General features: G+C 47.8%; 1 protein-coding gene across 2 annotated transcripts in view; it reads left to right on the top strand.

Annotated features, from left to right (window-relative positions):
- Positions 1–398: 398 nt before the first annotated feature.
- SEPTIN8 (septin 8) overlaps positions 399–15,657 on the top strand; it is a gene marked incomplete at its 3' end in the record, with an annotated part of 34,571 nt that continues 19,312 nt past the window's right edge. For both annotated transcript variants that reach the window (XM_082291778.1, XM_082291779.1), the window contains exon 1: positions 399–466. In XM_082291778.1, the coding sequence (XP_082147904.1) occupies positions 437–466 (30 nt within the window). In that variant the 5' untranslated portion in view covers positions 399–436. The remainder of the gene's footprint in view (positions 467–15,657) is intronic.

The following is a 15,657-nucleotide window of genomic DNA, read 5'->3' as shown; positions in this document are numbered from 1 at the left end:
TCGCAGCTGCCCCGTGCAGTGCTGTACGGCGCTCACAGCTCCCTTCTCCTGCCAGGGCCACCCGTGCCATGTGCTAGCCTCCAGACGACAGCTGACCCCTAGTAGGGGCGGTGGGCGCCCACCGGGGCAGCCCAACCGCTGTTCCCCGGTTCCACTCCCCTCCGCGGCCGAGGGTGCCATGCTGAGGGCGGCGGGTGGCGGGACCTCCGCGCCGGCCGAGGGAGGGCTGACCCCCACCCCGTCCCGCCCCGCCGGTGCCCGTCCCGCCCCGCCGGTGCCCGTCCCCTCGGTTCCCCCGGTCCTGCGGGCGGGCGGCGCCTGCGGCGGGCGGAGGGAGTTTCCAGGAAGTGGCCATATTGGATCCATTCAGCCGCATCCACCCGCGGCGGGCAGCGACAGTAGCGCTCCCGCCGCCGGAGCCGCGCCAGTCTCGGTCATGGCCGCCACCGACCTGGAGCGTTTCTCGGTGAGCACCGCCCCGCTCTCGTACGCGCTTCCCTCGACCACACAACTTGGGGTTTCTCTGTCACTCGGAGGCGGGGGAATAACCCAGTGGGTGGTGGGGACAGGACACCAGGGGGGATGCGCGGCCTCTGCCCCGCCGGCCCCCTCCGGGACCCCGGCGGCGGCGGGGGGGAGCTGGGGAGGGAGCAGGTCGATGCCGGTGCCCGTGGTGGGTGCGAGGAAAGTCCTTGCGGGAAGGTCCTGCCCGCACTGTGGGCGGAGGAAACGGTGGGTGGAGGGCTCCGGGGCCTCGGAGCCCCCTCTGGTGCTGGAACCGGCACCGCCATGCTCGGGGACTCCTGCCGGGATGCCCAGGATGGTCACAAAGGGTACCCGGATCCGTGTGTCTGCAGGCATGCAGCACCCCGCAAAGACGGGCGGCAAGAAATGGGGTCAGACCTTCCTAAATGCGAATTGTTTACATACCACTGGTATCCAAACACTCTGCAATAGTAACTGAGCGGTGTGTATATAATACAGCGAGAGACACGCTGATTCAAACACGGGTAAAGCAAACCCTTGAGGCTGGCTGCTCCCTGAGCCTATGTATGAGGAATGCTGCACAGCAAATATGGAGCGTGACCTGTGCACCGCCGCCTCTCTGCAGCTCACATGTTGTATAACTGCTATCGGAAGTCAATCTGGCTAAAATCTGTGTCGGCTCAAAACTATTCTTTGTCTACAGCTTGAATTTTTTGTTTTTGTTGGAAGGCTGTTCTCGTTAAATAGCTTGGTATTGCATCTTGTACGCTCTCAGAGCTAAAAACATTTTTACTGCATTAAATAGCATAGCTCTCCAAAGTCAAAAAAGTCTGGTGTGATATTACTAAATAAATGGGAACAGCAGTGGTTGCTGTCTCAATTATAGGCATGCCATTTGAGCACAAACAAGTCCCTGCTACTGTTTTCCCTGTAAGCTACTTTTTGCCAAGAATCTTAAACCCTGTTTCATTTCTTTGAATCCTCGCCCAAAAGTTTCCAGCTCAAGAATGAATTTGCAAGACTGTAACTGCCTTAAAACCTGCATAAAGGAAAATTGAGTTGGGGCTCTTATTTAAAGAAGCTAATGTTCTAGGCTCTGGGAGGAGTAGATTAAGGTAAAGACAGTGGCAGAGAATGAAAACACCAAGACTCTCTCACTGCAATTCTTTTCTGCATTTGTATCATATAAAAATACTTTTAATGTTAATTTGGTGTGCCTGCAGTTGCCTGTGCAGGTTTTCATAGGTGTTACAGGAATGTAAAATATTGCCTAGTTCTGGAGGAAATTAAATTAATTTGCATTCTTTGGTGTGGGTACTTGAATGCTTGGTGTACTTACATCAGTACTCTGTCACTTTGATTTAAAACAAAACCTTTTTAAAAAAACCTCTTGAAGTTGCTTGGCTCTCCTTTGGGCACCAAAGGGAAATGGCTGGGCTCCAGCATGGCTTGAGTGCCCAACTCCATTAGGAAGAAATTTGCTTGCTTTGTGCAGGGAGCTGGGATGAGTTTATAGGGATCTGCAGGCACGGTAGGTCTGGTGATCTCATGATCTTAGTTTACCTTTTGCCTGGAACCATGGATATGGCAGAGGTGAATGGGAGAGCAGCATCTTGTTTCCATTTGATGTGGGGCAGATGTCTGTCCCAGCTGCTGTTTCCTTTACCCCTAGCATGTGTCTCAGCTGGTTTTCCTCCAGCAGTATCATGGAAACCTCATGATTCAGGTGTTCTGAGTTGTTCTTTCTGGGGCACTTACAGGTTTCTTGTTGCCATTTTATATCACTGTACTTCAGCTTCCTGAGCATGAAGTCCATGTGGGAGTAGCTTGTTATTGCTAAGCAAAGGTGATGATAAATTCACTTATTTTTACCAGCTGTTTGTATTTGCAGTAGGAAGTAATGTTGGAAAAACCTCTGAAGTAGGGTTTTGATACACAACGGGTCATGCTATTCAGATTGGTGAAGCTATTTATAAGTGTCCAGCTGACACTGACGTCCTGGAATGTAGCAAACTTTAGGTTCGGATAATGTGTTTTGAAAACTTCCCCAGATGCACGCTTCCCTTGTACAGTCCTCCAGAATGCCTCTGTCTCCAGCACAATAACGTTCCCTTCAAGTGCTGCTGTTGGAAATGACCAACAAAAGCAAATGAAAGGAAGTTTGCCCATGGAAAGCTGTCTCTGAGGCAGCAGGATCACACCAGTGGTGCTCAACACTGTTTTTGTGGCTGTAGTGTTGAGAGAGATTTGCTTCAGACCCTGGAGACTTAAGTTTTCTGCTGATCTGCTCTGAGAACATGGCTCACTACGGCTGTGTTCAGGTCTTGGGCTGCAGGCATTGCTTCTGGAGACCCATAGCTGCTCACCACCAGGAGGGAAGGAGAACTGATAAAGTTTGGTTCATTTATTGAATACTTTTATTTTGTCATTAAAGCTCAGAGCTTCTCCATTGCCTGGGGTGGCCAGTGGTGAATTAGCACCTGTGGTGACTGTACTGGAGCAGACACTAGCACTATTAGCAAGGATGTTGGGATGTTGAGTGGAAAACAGCCCAACCACCATGTGCAAGCACCAGAAGTTGCTTGAAATGCAGCAAGGAAATGCAGAAGCTGTGAAGGAGCTTGAAAAGCTGGAAGGAGAAAAAGTGACAGAGAAGTGACTGGAAATGCGTAGGGGAGTAAATGGGATGAGATGTGAGACCAAGACTGTAAGACTTCTATTTTCCCAAATCTGTTGCTTTCTCTCTTTTTAAATAAAACCCATTGACCTCACAAAATGCTGTTGCTTAACTATCTGCACTAACCCATGGCCTGACATGGAGGTGCAAAGCCAGTGGACTCCAAACTGAATAGTTCTTGTGAGAAGAACCAGGTGTCCTCAGCCTCAAGGTTGGGCTGGGATAAGAGTTTAACATGAAAAGCTAACTTTTGGCTGATTGTTCTGTGTGGACACTGCCATTGCCTGCATGGACAGGGATGTGTGAATACTGATGCCCAGGGCGGAGAGCACTGGACACATGTACATAGCAGTGTGTGAGCTATGGTTGGGGATGGCTGTCCACATGCAGTCCTGAGATTTCCCTTCACGTAAGTGATTAACAGCTAGGCTGGTATTGGCAGCTTTACTATAAATTAATGTCCCTTAGAAGATCTTGCCAAAAAACCACCACTTTATACAGAGGAAAGCTGAATAGCAGCTTCTTCGCTGGAAATAGACAATGGGATTTGCTTTGTCTCAGCAAGTTGCTGAGCTTGGGGAGGATCTGGCGAGTTTGGCAGCTGTGTGTGAGTGCTACCTGCTTACACACGACGGCCTTCTTGTCACCTGCTCCCAGCTCTGTGGGAGGAGAGGAACCTTTGGATGGTGCCTGTTCCTTCCATAACTGCCTGTGTTGTGATAAACTTCATGTGTTGCTGCTGCTTTCTGTAAGCTCAGGGTTCACTTAATGACTGCACAACCTAAACCCACCCTTTCCTGTGAGGGGCCAGTGTGATGCCTTAGTTTGTGAAAGATGGGCTTAAGGAGTGAGCTGAGAACAGCTCTGTGTTCCATGACCAGAAGTCTTATCGTTGCACGTCCTAAGCAGAGGCACATTTTCTTCTAAACAAACTCTCAAGGAAAACCTTTCCATGGCTCAATTCCAGTGAAAAATGGGCTTGATTCCCTCTGCTCTCTTTTTTGCCCGGGCAGGTGGCACTATTTGGAAGTTCCAGGATTAAATCTCCTTGTCTGTTTTTGCTATTCAGTTATTTTACCTTTCGCCTGGAAAAACTCAAGTGATCCCCCATGCAGTGTGGAGCACAAGTGACAGATTTTTCTCCAAGCTGGTAGCAGGCACCAGAAAGCCAACCCAGCAGGGGCAGCCCTTCCTCTCCCTGTGCTGGCCAGCTCTTCTGAATCTATAGCGTATGCTTTTTTGGGAAGGAACGATGCAGAAAATGGCCTTCCACTGGAGGAGACAAATTGGTGGTTGCGTCTCTGAGCCCTGAGATTTCTCCCCTGGAATTTTGCTTGTCCTCACACAGGAAGCCAGCTTTGACTGCCTCAACCACAGAACCAATTAACTCAATCTCAGCCCATGGCAGTTAAACACTTATTTTCAGTTTACGGACTGGGTACAAATGTTGCCCAGAATAAGATTTTTTTAAATTTCTCTTCCCTGCTGTGGTGCTGTCACTGCTGGTAAATCTGGAGTGTCTCTTCCTCCTGTAGCAGAGATGCAACATGTTGTTCTGCGTGGGAGCTCCAGAGCTGCTCTGAACCACTCATAACTGCAGTGAGTGCTGAGGCAGTGGGTGGAAGGACGTGAGCTGGTGGAGACTGAGGCTGTGTGTGCTCTCAGCATCAGCAAAACAGATGAGAGCCTGAAGAATAACTCCCTTTCAGGAGGCCGGCATGGTGTCAGGGCTTGTCATCTGTGCTGTGGTGGCAGCTGTCAGCCAGTCCCCAGCATTGCTGGAAGACCAAAAGCTCCCTAAATATTATCTTCTGTGGCAGAATACCAGTGCTGTCTACAGCTGCGGGGAGAGGCACAGCCCTGTCTCTGAGTGCCCCCGCTGTCCCCAGTCCTGTCGTCTCAAGGCACCACTGTGCAAGCCAAGGGCCCCAGCACTGGGCTGTTTTCCTCTCTCTCCAGGAGCAACAGTCATGCTCATCCCCTTTCCTTCCCATGCTCCTTTGGCTTGGAGCTTGGGAGGGGAAGAAACTGGTATGATGCTGAATTGACTTTTCCTGGGTTGTGCAATTAAGAGGAGGAATTTGGGAGGTGATGGGACTGAAGGAGATGTTCAGGGGCGTGGGTGTGCTGGTTCACCCTGCTTATGTAGGGTCAGGGTGTGTTTATGGGATTAGTTTTGATTATTCAGAATGTGTTTTGGGCACACTTCAGGCTGTGGATGGGAGAAGCTGCCCTGTTTGTTTCAGATGCCCTGTTTGTGCAGCCTTTGGAAATAACATTGTCCTGGCCCGTACTTGTTTTGTTGAGGTCAGCCTTGTGTTTATGCAGAATCTGCTTGTTTCTCCCCTTCCCTGCGTCTGCATAGCTGCAATGAGCTCTGGGTTTATACCTGAAGCTTTGCCTTTGTATTTGTGAATCATAAAAATGTCAGACGGCTAAGAGAGTCCATCTCTTCTCCCAGAGCAGTTCAAGTGAGAAAAAAAATCCTGAAAGTGCTGCTCCTGCTCAATCCCAGCCATGCGCTTTCCTTCCAGAGCCTCTTCTCTGGCATAAGCAGCCATGCTCGTCTCCAGTTTGTGACATTGGGATGCAGAAGGAGCCCAGACAGGGAATCATCCTCAAACGGAGTGACGGGAGACTTTCAGAGGAGGGTGGTATCAGTTAGAACCACAGGATTCTTGGATACAGCCCTAGTTACCGCTCTCAGCTTGTGGCTGACCAGGGCCCATGGGGTCAGGGCTGTGAAGGCACCACTTTTAGATGTTTAGATTCCTTTGTGAAACCAAAAAGTGTCCGTCTCCCACGTGCATGGAATTCCAGAGATGTCAGACAGCTTGAGCGAGGTTCCCATGGAGCACCCTGTCTTGGAGCTCTTGCCCTCTCTGGCTGCACTGCCTCAAAACCAGGCTGTCACAGGGAGCTGTGGAGCCAGAGAGCCTGGCCTGGATTTCCATCAAAGGGTTGGGGTTCTCCATCCTCACCTCACCATTGTATGAGATGCTGTGATGACTCTGCATTTTGTGTGCATGTGGGGAATGCATCAAGTCCTCCACAGGCAACCAGCATGCTTCAGCTGGCTCTGGCTGTAACAGAGGCAGGACTCAGCCCTCAGCCTCTGCTCAGCTGGGTTCATGTCTGCCTGCAAAGGACTGTGCAGGCATGCCTTCAGCTGTGGCTGCTGTGGAGCATGTTCCCAGAGCTTGTGGTAATGCTGGAAGATGGAACATTCCTGCATCTGCCAGGATCTCCTGTGCAATCCTCAGGTCTGTTGCTGGGAGAGGAGATCATCCCCGCTGTGTTGAATAGTGTGTGCATTCCTGGGGTGCCTGGAGTGTGGGTGCAGTTCAGGGCATTGCTGGGTCTCTGGTCCAGACCCTGCTTACAGCAGCCTTCCATCCTGAGCCACATTGATCCTGGCTTTCAGCCCGGTCACAGGAAAATGCTACCTGAGGAAGGCTGGCAGCTGGCCTCCCAGCAACATTCCTCTTCCCTTTTTCTGCAGCAAAGGTGCTTCCAGCTCATATTCCTGGATATAGATTTATTCTGTATTTTCATACAGAACAAATAGTCCTTTAAGCTTATCTTTTTGCTATGTGTATTTTTCAAATAGAAGTTTTCTTTTCCTTTTTTCCGTTGCTTTGATTCTTCAGATTAAAGATATTCTGTGCTAATACACTTGGAGGCTTTCTGGAGGCATGTGTTAATAGGATATATAGCAGTCAGCTTATTAGTATGATGACTCTGGTTTAGCCCTCAGAGGAGCTGAGTTGCTGTGGTATATTGTGGGATATTCTCTTTCTGGTGTCTTCCAGGCATTATTACAAGAAGTCGTGGTCATTAGCTGGAAGACCTGTTTGTGGAGATCCTGTGGGATGGTTGCATAAGGCAAACTGGGTAAAAGCATACAGCAGTGACAAAAAGCTCTTGGGTTCCCATTATAACTCTGTTCCCTTCTCTAAAAATATACTGGATAATAGTATTTATTGTAATTGGGCAATAAATTCTGGAAATGTATGTGGGAATTAGCCATGTTTATTTTAAGTGGTAACTAAAGCAAATAATTTTGGTGGCTGATATCCAGCGTGGCTTGTTTGGTGTGATGGGGATCCAGATCCTTTTTCCGTTCTTCAACACTTCTTTTAAACTGCTCCAAACGTTTTTCATTCCACTCCTTAAGCGTAGGCTCTCACTTTATCTCCTGAGTTTGTCCCGCAGCCACTTGTGTTTGCCCAGTGTCTCCTCTTCCTCATGGAAGGATACTGGGAAAGGGAAGAGATTCCACAGCTTAGAGCAGCTGAGTGTAAGCTGGGAATGCATCTGCTGCCTTGGGTGAACTTGGGGAAGGTCTGTGCTAGATAAGGTGCTAAGATTGGCCTCTTGACAGGGGTAATTGGGAAGTCCATTAAATGAAAAGCCTCCGCAGCTTCTGAATAAATAATTTTAAAAAGAAACTGACTAGGGCAGTGTTGGGTATTGTTGTTTGTCCGTATTTTAGGTTTTTTTCTGTGTAAAAAGTTTTATTTGTATTTTGGACTTTGCTTGGTTTTGAATAGCTTATGGGGGATGGAATTCTCACACTGCTGAGAAGCTGAACTTTCTCATCCTTTAAGGTCATTTTGGAGGAAATATCTTTCATTTTTGGTTCCATAGCTTTCCCTGTTTTTACCAACTTTCCTTATTCTCAAAGGCAACATTCATGTTTGCAAAACACTGTATGCATAACGAAAATCTGGTAAAACCTGCTTTTCTCCATTGTAAACTCTCATCCAGGACTTGTGATAGAGACAAAATGCACATTTAATCCTTTCTTGATTAAGAAAGACCTCACAGTTAATTAATTAGGCTTTATAAATGTTATAGGGAAATCACTAAATAACAGCTTAAGAAAAGGAAGCATGTGGGAATTTTGCTTGTGGTGTAAAACAGAGGAATTTAAGCCAGAAACAGTTAGTTTGTTTGCAGAAAATTAAAACTGATGTTGCATTCACAGGTTGTGAATGGATCTTCTTGGATGTGTGTGGTATAAGAAGATGAGGAGCTTTACTCTCCCTTGAGACTTGGCTCTGAGCATCAGCAAAAACTGATGTTTTAGCCTGTGCCATTTGATTCTGTAGATGTGTGTAGGATTTTTATGTTCTGTGGTTTGTTGTGGTTTTTTGAAGGAGGAAAGGCTGCTGGGGCTGAAGTGAAGGCAATGCCGTCAGTTCAGCTGTGTGCTCACAAGCCTTGAAGGGAGCAGGCTGGTGCAGAAGGGGAACACGTGGAGTGTGCAGGTTCCTGCTCCTGGTTGGCTGCTGGGAGTGCCCTGCATCCGGCTAGTTGCTGGGATACAGCACAAGGTGTGCCGCAGGAATCCAAGTGCATTTTGGCACCAGTACCTTGGATACAGGAAGGCAATCAAGGAGTTTGCCTAAGGAGTTCCTCCCTTCAAAGGAGCTTGGCTTTCTCACTTAAATCCCTGTCCGCCTTCTTATTGGAGGAGGCTGCAGTGTGTGTTCAGCACTGGATATTGCAGGTGTGCAGCAGAGCCTTTGGTTCCCCGAGACTGCGCTGGGGCACATGGGACATTGTGAAATGTTGGCACTGGACAAGTGATTTTTTAAAAATATTTGTTTTCCGTAGGTGCTGAGCACTGCACTTCACAATGCACTCACTGGTCACTTGCTGGTCTTAAAGTTTGTGAATAGCTCTTAAAAATGGGTCCAAAAGAACCTCAGCCCTTGAGCCTTCTTGCTTCCATAGTATAAAGTTGCTTTAATTTTTATTTGGCACATCTTGGTGGTGACTCCATATGTGGTTTCTTCAGTGATGTTTTTGCCTGCCTGGAGTGCAGCTGGGAGCCAGGAGGGATATGAATAAAGGCTTGAGTGTCTGGGAAAATTCTTGGCATTCTTTGAAGAGCGTTTTAACGGTGGGGGGAGGGCTGGGAATTGTGTTGGTTTAGTGTGAGGTTTTGTGGGGGGACTCCAGTGTAGGCTGGGAGCTTATTGTGAGCATGCAGCAACTGGAGATAGCTGGCTGGCACAGTGTCCCACGCATGGAGAGCTGGCTCAGACATGGCTGTGCTCCCGTGTGCTGTGTGTTGGAAAACAGAAGAAAGGGAAGGCACTTGAGGCTCTGCCCTGCCGTTGCTGGAGCAGTGTTAGGCAACACTATGTTAGTTTTACAGCTCTTCAGGGTTGCTACAACAGGGAAGAACAACTGTTGCCCTCCCTGCACAGGCATAGAAGGCAGAACTGCTCATGGTCTCAGGTGCATCCTGGTTGACTGGCCATGTACCACCACCAGAGTGGGCAGGAGCAGGAGGCAGCAGAGAAGATGATGCTCTTTATCTTCTATTGTTGCTATTGCAAGGCAAATGGTAAATCAGCAGAAAGCCCACATCTAAAACTTTTTCTGTGGGCTTGTTTTTTCTTCCTTTCTTCTTTCCCCATCCTGTTAAGCGCTCCATGATGGGGATCTGAAATTTTAAGCCCATGCTTAAGATTAACTGAAAACCTTCAGAACTGAGTGTGTGCTTGCACTTTGCAAATCTCTTTTGAGATTAGGTGCCATTTAGATGTGACAATTTTAGCCTAAGAGGTGCTGAGAGCTCCACTGGCCAGCCCCAGCTGAGTGTGCTTCATTTTGTCTCCAGTGCCAAAGGCATCCACAAGGTCATGCCTACTCCACCTCTGTTGGGCCCTCTGTTAAGATTTACTATGCTCAGAATCCTCTGACTGTCAAATCTGGTCTCATTACCTCTCTTGGACTATCTCTTTCTGCTTAGTAGACTGCAAAGTGCAATCTCATTTACTGATGCTGTTATACATCTAATAGTCATTAGCCTGTGAGTACAAGACAGGTAAAACATTCATGTGTTTTAGTGACTGTTTTGAATGTTGCTCACACCACAGAGATGTTTTTCATACATAAGGTGTTCTCTTGCTGTTAATTGCCCTTCAGCTGTAAGCTAGGCAAAAGAGATATTTTCTTCATGGTAATACAAGTCTGTCCTCACTGCTGTCACTTTGCAAATGTCAAGTGCCATTTATTGAGCCAGCATTCAGAGATGGAGAGATCCTCCTGAGAGAGGTAATTTGTCAAATTTTTCTGCATTGATCCAGAAGCTGGGCCGAGCCCCAGGGTGTGCCTGCTTGGACAAAGAAGCTGAATTTGGCTTCTGACACTGTTGCCCAAAGGCCTCTAGGCACGTACTCAACTGCTCCATAACTCAGTGTACTTGTGAAATGATGATAACTACAAGTGCCTTTGTAAGGAATCTTGCAGTGGTGGGCATTTGAGGGAGGTTGTGAGGTTGGGCTAGGGACCTACATGTGCTGTACCCTGAAGCAGCCCTCTCTGTTTCGTGGTTTGTGGAACTGCTGCCTGAAGTTTCCAGCCTGAGCGGGGACAGGCAGTGCCTGGGGCTGGCAGTGCAGCTGCTGCGGTGCCAGCACACATGAGCCTGTACCTGGGACCAGCTTGCTCTGCTTGAGTTAAATAAAGAGCCAAATATCACTTGGTCCTTTCTCTCCTCAGTTGCAAAATGAGACTCCCTGCATCAGGATGGAATGATTTCCTGATTCCATGCCTTTCCGTGCAGGAGACAAGGGAATAGCATCCTACAAACCCCACTGGTGCATGTATTAATCTCTGTGTTGAGTGCACTGTTATGGTTTGTGGATGGGGCATCAAGAGGGTGAAGTCATTGTTTTGTGTCCAGCAGCAGTCCCCAGCTGTGCCGGGTGCTGGGCCAGCCCCTCGGAGCAGTGTCTGTCCTGCCACAGGAGCTCTTCCAGCAGAATCGCGGCCATGCGGAGCAGGGCTTAGGGAGCCTTCCCCGCTCTTCCTCCTGCTGCTCTCTGAGTCACTCTGGTCAGGGACCTGCAATCTGCTAACACTGGTTTCTTTTTCTGTTTTGATTAGACTGTAAATCGGAGGGGAGAGGATCTGTGTGTGCCTGGCACTCCATGTCCATGTGTGCCCTGCAGGGCAAAGTGATGCTCCCATGGGAATAGACAGTGCCACAGACCTACTGCAAGGCATCAGTGTGACACAGATAATGCCTGGACCCAGGCTGAAAAGCACTGGAAGATTTGTTATGGTGTAAGGTCAAGGTGACATCCAGGACTGAGGAATTTAGAAACAAAAGTGTGCCTCAGTAGGGGGAATTGAAGTGCTGTGGAAAAGTCCCATGCAAATGTTGTGTTGTTGCCTCTTGCTGTTTTCTATGTGTGTAAAATGTAAGTGGGAAAAGTCTGGGAAGAGAAGGACCTGAAATACAGCTGCCTTGTGAGCTCTTGGAAGACACAAGCTTCTCCCTGTGTGGGGCTGACATGTGGGGTGCTGCAGCCTGGCCACAGATCCTGGGTTGATGGTGCAGAGGCACTGGAGGGAATGTTTGGGAGCAGCAGACACCTTTGGGTTGAAGGTCACTGCTCAAGTGTAAGCCTTATTCATGTAACAGAGAGGAGAGAAAACTTAATTTCCTTCCTCTTTCCATGTAGGTCTTTGCTGTTTGGCCTTGGAAATTGTGATCACTTATGTTTTGTTGGGCTGTAGAAATGGGAAAGGGTGCCTCAGATATAGAAAAGTTCTGTGCTGTCCCTCAGTATATAAGGCTGGGAGTTGTCACTGTTTATCAGCTAAACCATGGGATTTTTGGTTTTCCCTCTTGGTTTTATTCACTAGTTGCTTGTATGCTGATGAATCTGCTGTAGCAGGGCCCAGGGTTTACATTACAAGTCCCATCATGCCAGGTTCTTAAAAATAAATATCACTGTTAAAAAAAAAAGTATCACCATTTATGATTGTGGCATTCAATTACGCTTTTGTTTACCCATATGCTTTCACCTGCATCATTCAGGAAAAAAAAACCCGAGAGTAATCTCAAGCAGGAAACACAAGCATATGTCACTAAGGAGAATTTTGCTGTGGGATTAATTGAAAGATGATACTTCTGGAAATATTTATTTTTTTAGCCAACTGATATCAGAATGGTCTTTTCTATACGAGGTCCAGTCTGTTAATAGGGCTCCTGGTGAAAGCAGGGGAAGCACATCTAAAAGCAGTGAGCTGCTCTGCTCTGCAGCTGAAGGGCAGCTGAACATGGATCTGGTCCCACTGCTGACATTCCCCTGGGCTGTGCCGTCAGTGATAAAACCGCTTTTCCTGGAACAAGCTGCTGAAAAATGTAATGATGCAGAGTGAAACTGATGCTAATTTGGAGGTGAAGCATGAAGAGAATCTGTGATGGGGTTTTTATTTTTTGAAGAATCATAGGCACACAGTTTGAAGCTGTAGCCTGTGCCCTTCTCACAGGTTTTGTTAATCACTGTCTATGAAGAAGAGCCTAATTAGTATGTGATACTGTGTTGACCCTCTTCTGGGGATTTGGATTTGGTCTCTCTGATTGTGTTTCTTTGCTGCCTTCTCTTGTCTGACTTGCAGTAAAGAGCCAAATAACATATCATCTGCAGCGGATGTGGTCTGTGGCCAGCTGCCCGCAGCAATACTGCTCCATCTTCCTGCCAGCCCTGCGGCCCTGCCACAGGGCACAGCCTGGGCAACCCTGCCAGGGGTGGCTTTGTAAGCCAATATGGGTTTGAAGCACAGTTTTTGGTTCCCCAGGTAGTTCTGTGCTGGTGTGGCCACAGGAATGGACTGGTGTGCCATTGCACATCCCAAATGCATCCTCCGTCTCCAGCAGGCCATGTCCACGAGCTGGGATGCCTAGTGCATTACAGTGCATTTGAAACACTATGGTTGGAGGTTTCGTTTTAGTTCTTGTGATGCTCAGCTAAATGTGTCCATCTGTGCTACCGAGGACGTGTCTGTCTTTCTGCTGCATGCTAAGAAAAGGGTTCTGTGATGTTGCTGTCAATTCAGAGCTAAAGATTGATGTCCCTCTGGAATGGCTGTTGTTCCTATGGGCATGCCCCCAGATGCCATTTCTGTGCCTGTTGCCTGGACAGAACATTTGTGAAAACCTTTAAAGGATTTTAGATTTGTAAATACATAAATTCTGCTCTGACTTTATGATGAATCTTTCATTTCCCACAAAATTCCAGATTCAAAATATGGTTTATCCCCTTGGCTCTCTGCTTCAAGCCTGAAGATCAGCTCAAGGCACAGAAATCTTTGAAGAGCATGTTCAAAGATTGCAAGTAAAACCCTGGTAGCTGCCCCATCATAGAATGTTATTAGTGACCCAAGAAGGGATGTTCAGGACTGCAGTGGCTATTTGAGGTGAGAACTCCCACCTGGAGCCATTGCAGACTCTTAATTATCATGTGTAATGGTGAAATGGGCCTCAGGAAAGGTTGGCTGCCTCATGGTTATTTGCAGCCCCAGGATGGGGTCCTGCCTGGTAAGAAGCAGAAGAATTGTCTCTCCAGGCTGTGAGATGGAGGGAACTGGTTCACACTGAGTTCTGTGGAGGGTAGGAGTGTTGCGGGGTCCAGTGCAACTGGAAAGGGCAGGGCTGTGTTCCTGCCTGGCTCTTGCAGTGGCTGATCCCATCTGCCTCTGCCATATGATCTGCCCAGCTCCTGTCCTGCAAGGCAGTCTCATTGCTGGCACAAAGTGTGGAGAAAGTTCTACTGAAATTCTTAGCTTTCATTTAAAACAAACAAACCCCCCCTACACTGCTGCATTACTGCTGCCCTCATTTATTGCAGCATTTGTGTTCTGGATTGATTATTTATGGTGAGTGTGGCAGGCTGGCTGCTTCTGCTGGAAATGATTCTATTTGGGGTGTGGCCTTGTCTTTACTAGCAGGTGAACTGTTTCAAGCTGTCCTTGAGCCACCCTGGTATGTGGGAGCTGGCCAAAAGGGCTGGTCATTTCGGGTTGCTCATCAGGATGTGGGCAGGTTCCTCTCCAGCACAGGTCCATACACTAAACTCCACAAGTGAGCAGAAGTAGTGGTTGTATTCACAAGGCTGTCAATTTCCAAGCTCGGTAGATTGGAGGGAAAGAATAAAACAGTGAAAACTATTTCCCCCCTTTCTTTATTTTCCTAATCTTATTACTTCCCAGCAGCTGTTGCCATTGTTTTTCCTAACACAGCAAAATCCTTTTGGAGCTGAATGACAGCTGAATGCACTGCAAGAACAGCAAATGGTTTTCTGCTTTGGTATTGGCAGTGCCTTGAACTTGAACCAGATTATTTCTGCTGCTTACAGAAATAAAGGAAACTGCATTTCAAGGTCACTGGCAAAAAATATTCCACTGAAGTTTGGCTCATTGTTTTAGCAGCTTTGAGAGACAGTGAGCAGTTCTGAGCAGGTATATTCCTGTCCTTTAGTGAACAGCCACTGAGTGCCAAAAAAAGAAGAGAAAAAGCCCTGTGCAGATGCATTTGGGTTTCCTGTGGCCAAGGCATGACTGAGTTCTCAATGCAGCCTTGCCTGGCTGGAGCCTATTTAAATGCAGCTTTGCTGAGCCAGAGCCTATTTTAAAATCTCGAGCAGTGGTGCTGCCTGTTGCCTGGAAACCTCCTCCCAGCCTCAGGCACTTTCAGCCTAATCATAGCCATCGGTGGCCTTTATTTATTTCCTATCCAAAATGTCATCCCAGGCTTCTGGTTTGTTTTTGTTTGCTTGTTTTTGTTTATTATTGAAAATGAAAAGACACAAAGTGTAACCGTCAAACTCGGTGACTTTCTGTGGGAACAGCTTGTTTGGCTGTCACTGCAGTGCAGTGGTGGGAACTGGCATTTTAAACTCCGTAAAGTGGTGGCTCAGAGGGACATGGGGAAGAGGAGAAGCGGGGGCTGGGAGATTGGACTGAGAGCCTGAGGAAGCCTCCCAAGCTCAACTGGTGCCTGCAGTGGCTTCCTGCGCCTTGTGACAGCCTCTTCCTCGAGGGGAAAACCAGACCTAATCAACTCTTGAGTCTTTTCCCAGCACACACGTGTCCCAGGTTCCCCTTCCCTGTGTGGTTGTACCACCCCATGCAAGATCCACAGCTCAGCATTGGGCTGACTGGAGCAGCACAGACTCACTTTCAAAACACCCTGTATCCTGGGGGCTGAGCTGTAGCATCTGCCTGTGCTGACAGGTGAACGGAAGAAAGTTAAACTTGGAGATCTCCCTGTTTTAGGGGCCCTTTTTATTTTTAATTCACCTAAACTCTCTGGCCATCTCAAAACCTTGATTACTGATATCAGTTACACATGGAAACTTTAACTGATTGCTCTTTCTGCTAAGTTGGTGAGTGTGATCAATCCTGATCGGATGGAACAGGATGGATCACAAGAGCCCAGCTATGATTCAATTGTGTTTTTGTCCAGGGAGCCCCTTGGGAGAGCACTGAGCTAAAATCATCTGAAAGTGGGTAAAAAATGCTGACCAGAACAACAAGAAGGTTTATATGTGAGGCATAGAAGCTGTTTCAGCTGTCCACAAGTTGTTCTTGTGATTTAAATGGTTTATTTTACAAGGCTGAGAATATTTGTTCTACCAAAGGCAGAGCTAAAGGAGGCTTTGACTCAAAATGCAGTTGAACAA

The sequence above is a fragment of the Coloeus monedula genome, assembly GCF_965178545.1.
Source record: "Coloeus monedula genome assembly, chromosome: 15".
In the NCBI taxonomy this organism is placed as follows: domain Eukaryota; kingdom Metazoa; phylum Chordata; class Aves; order Passeriformes; family Corvidae; genus Coloeus; species Coloeus monedula.
Note: the sequence above shows the minus strand (reverse complement) of the source record. Positions and strands in the feature narration are given on the sequence as shown.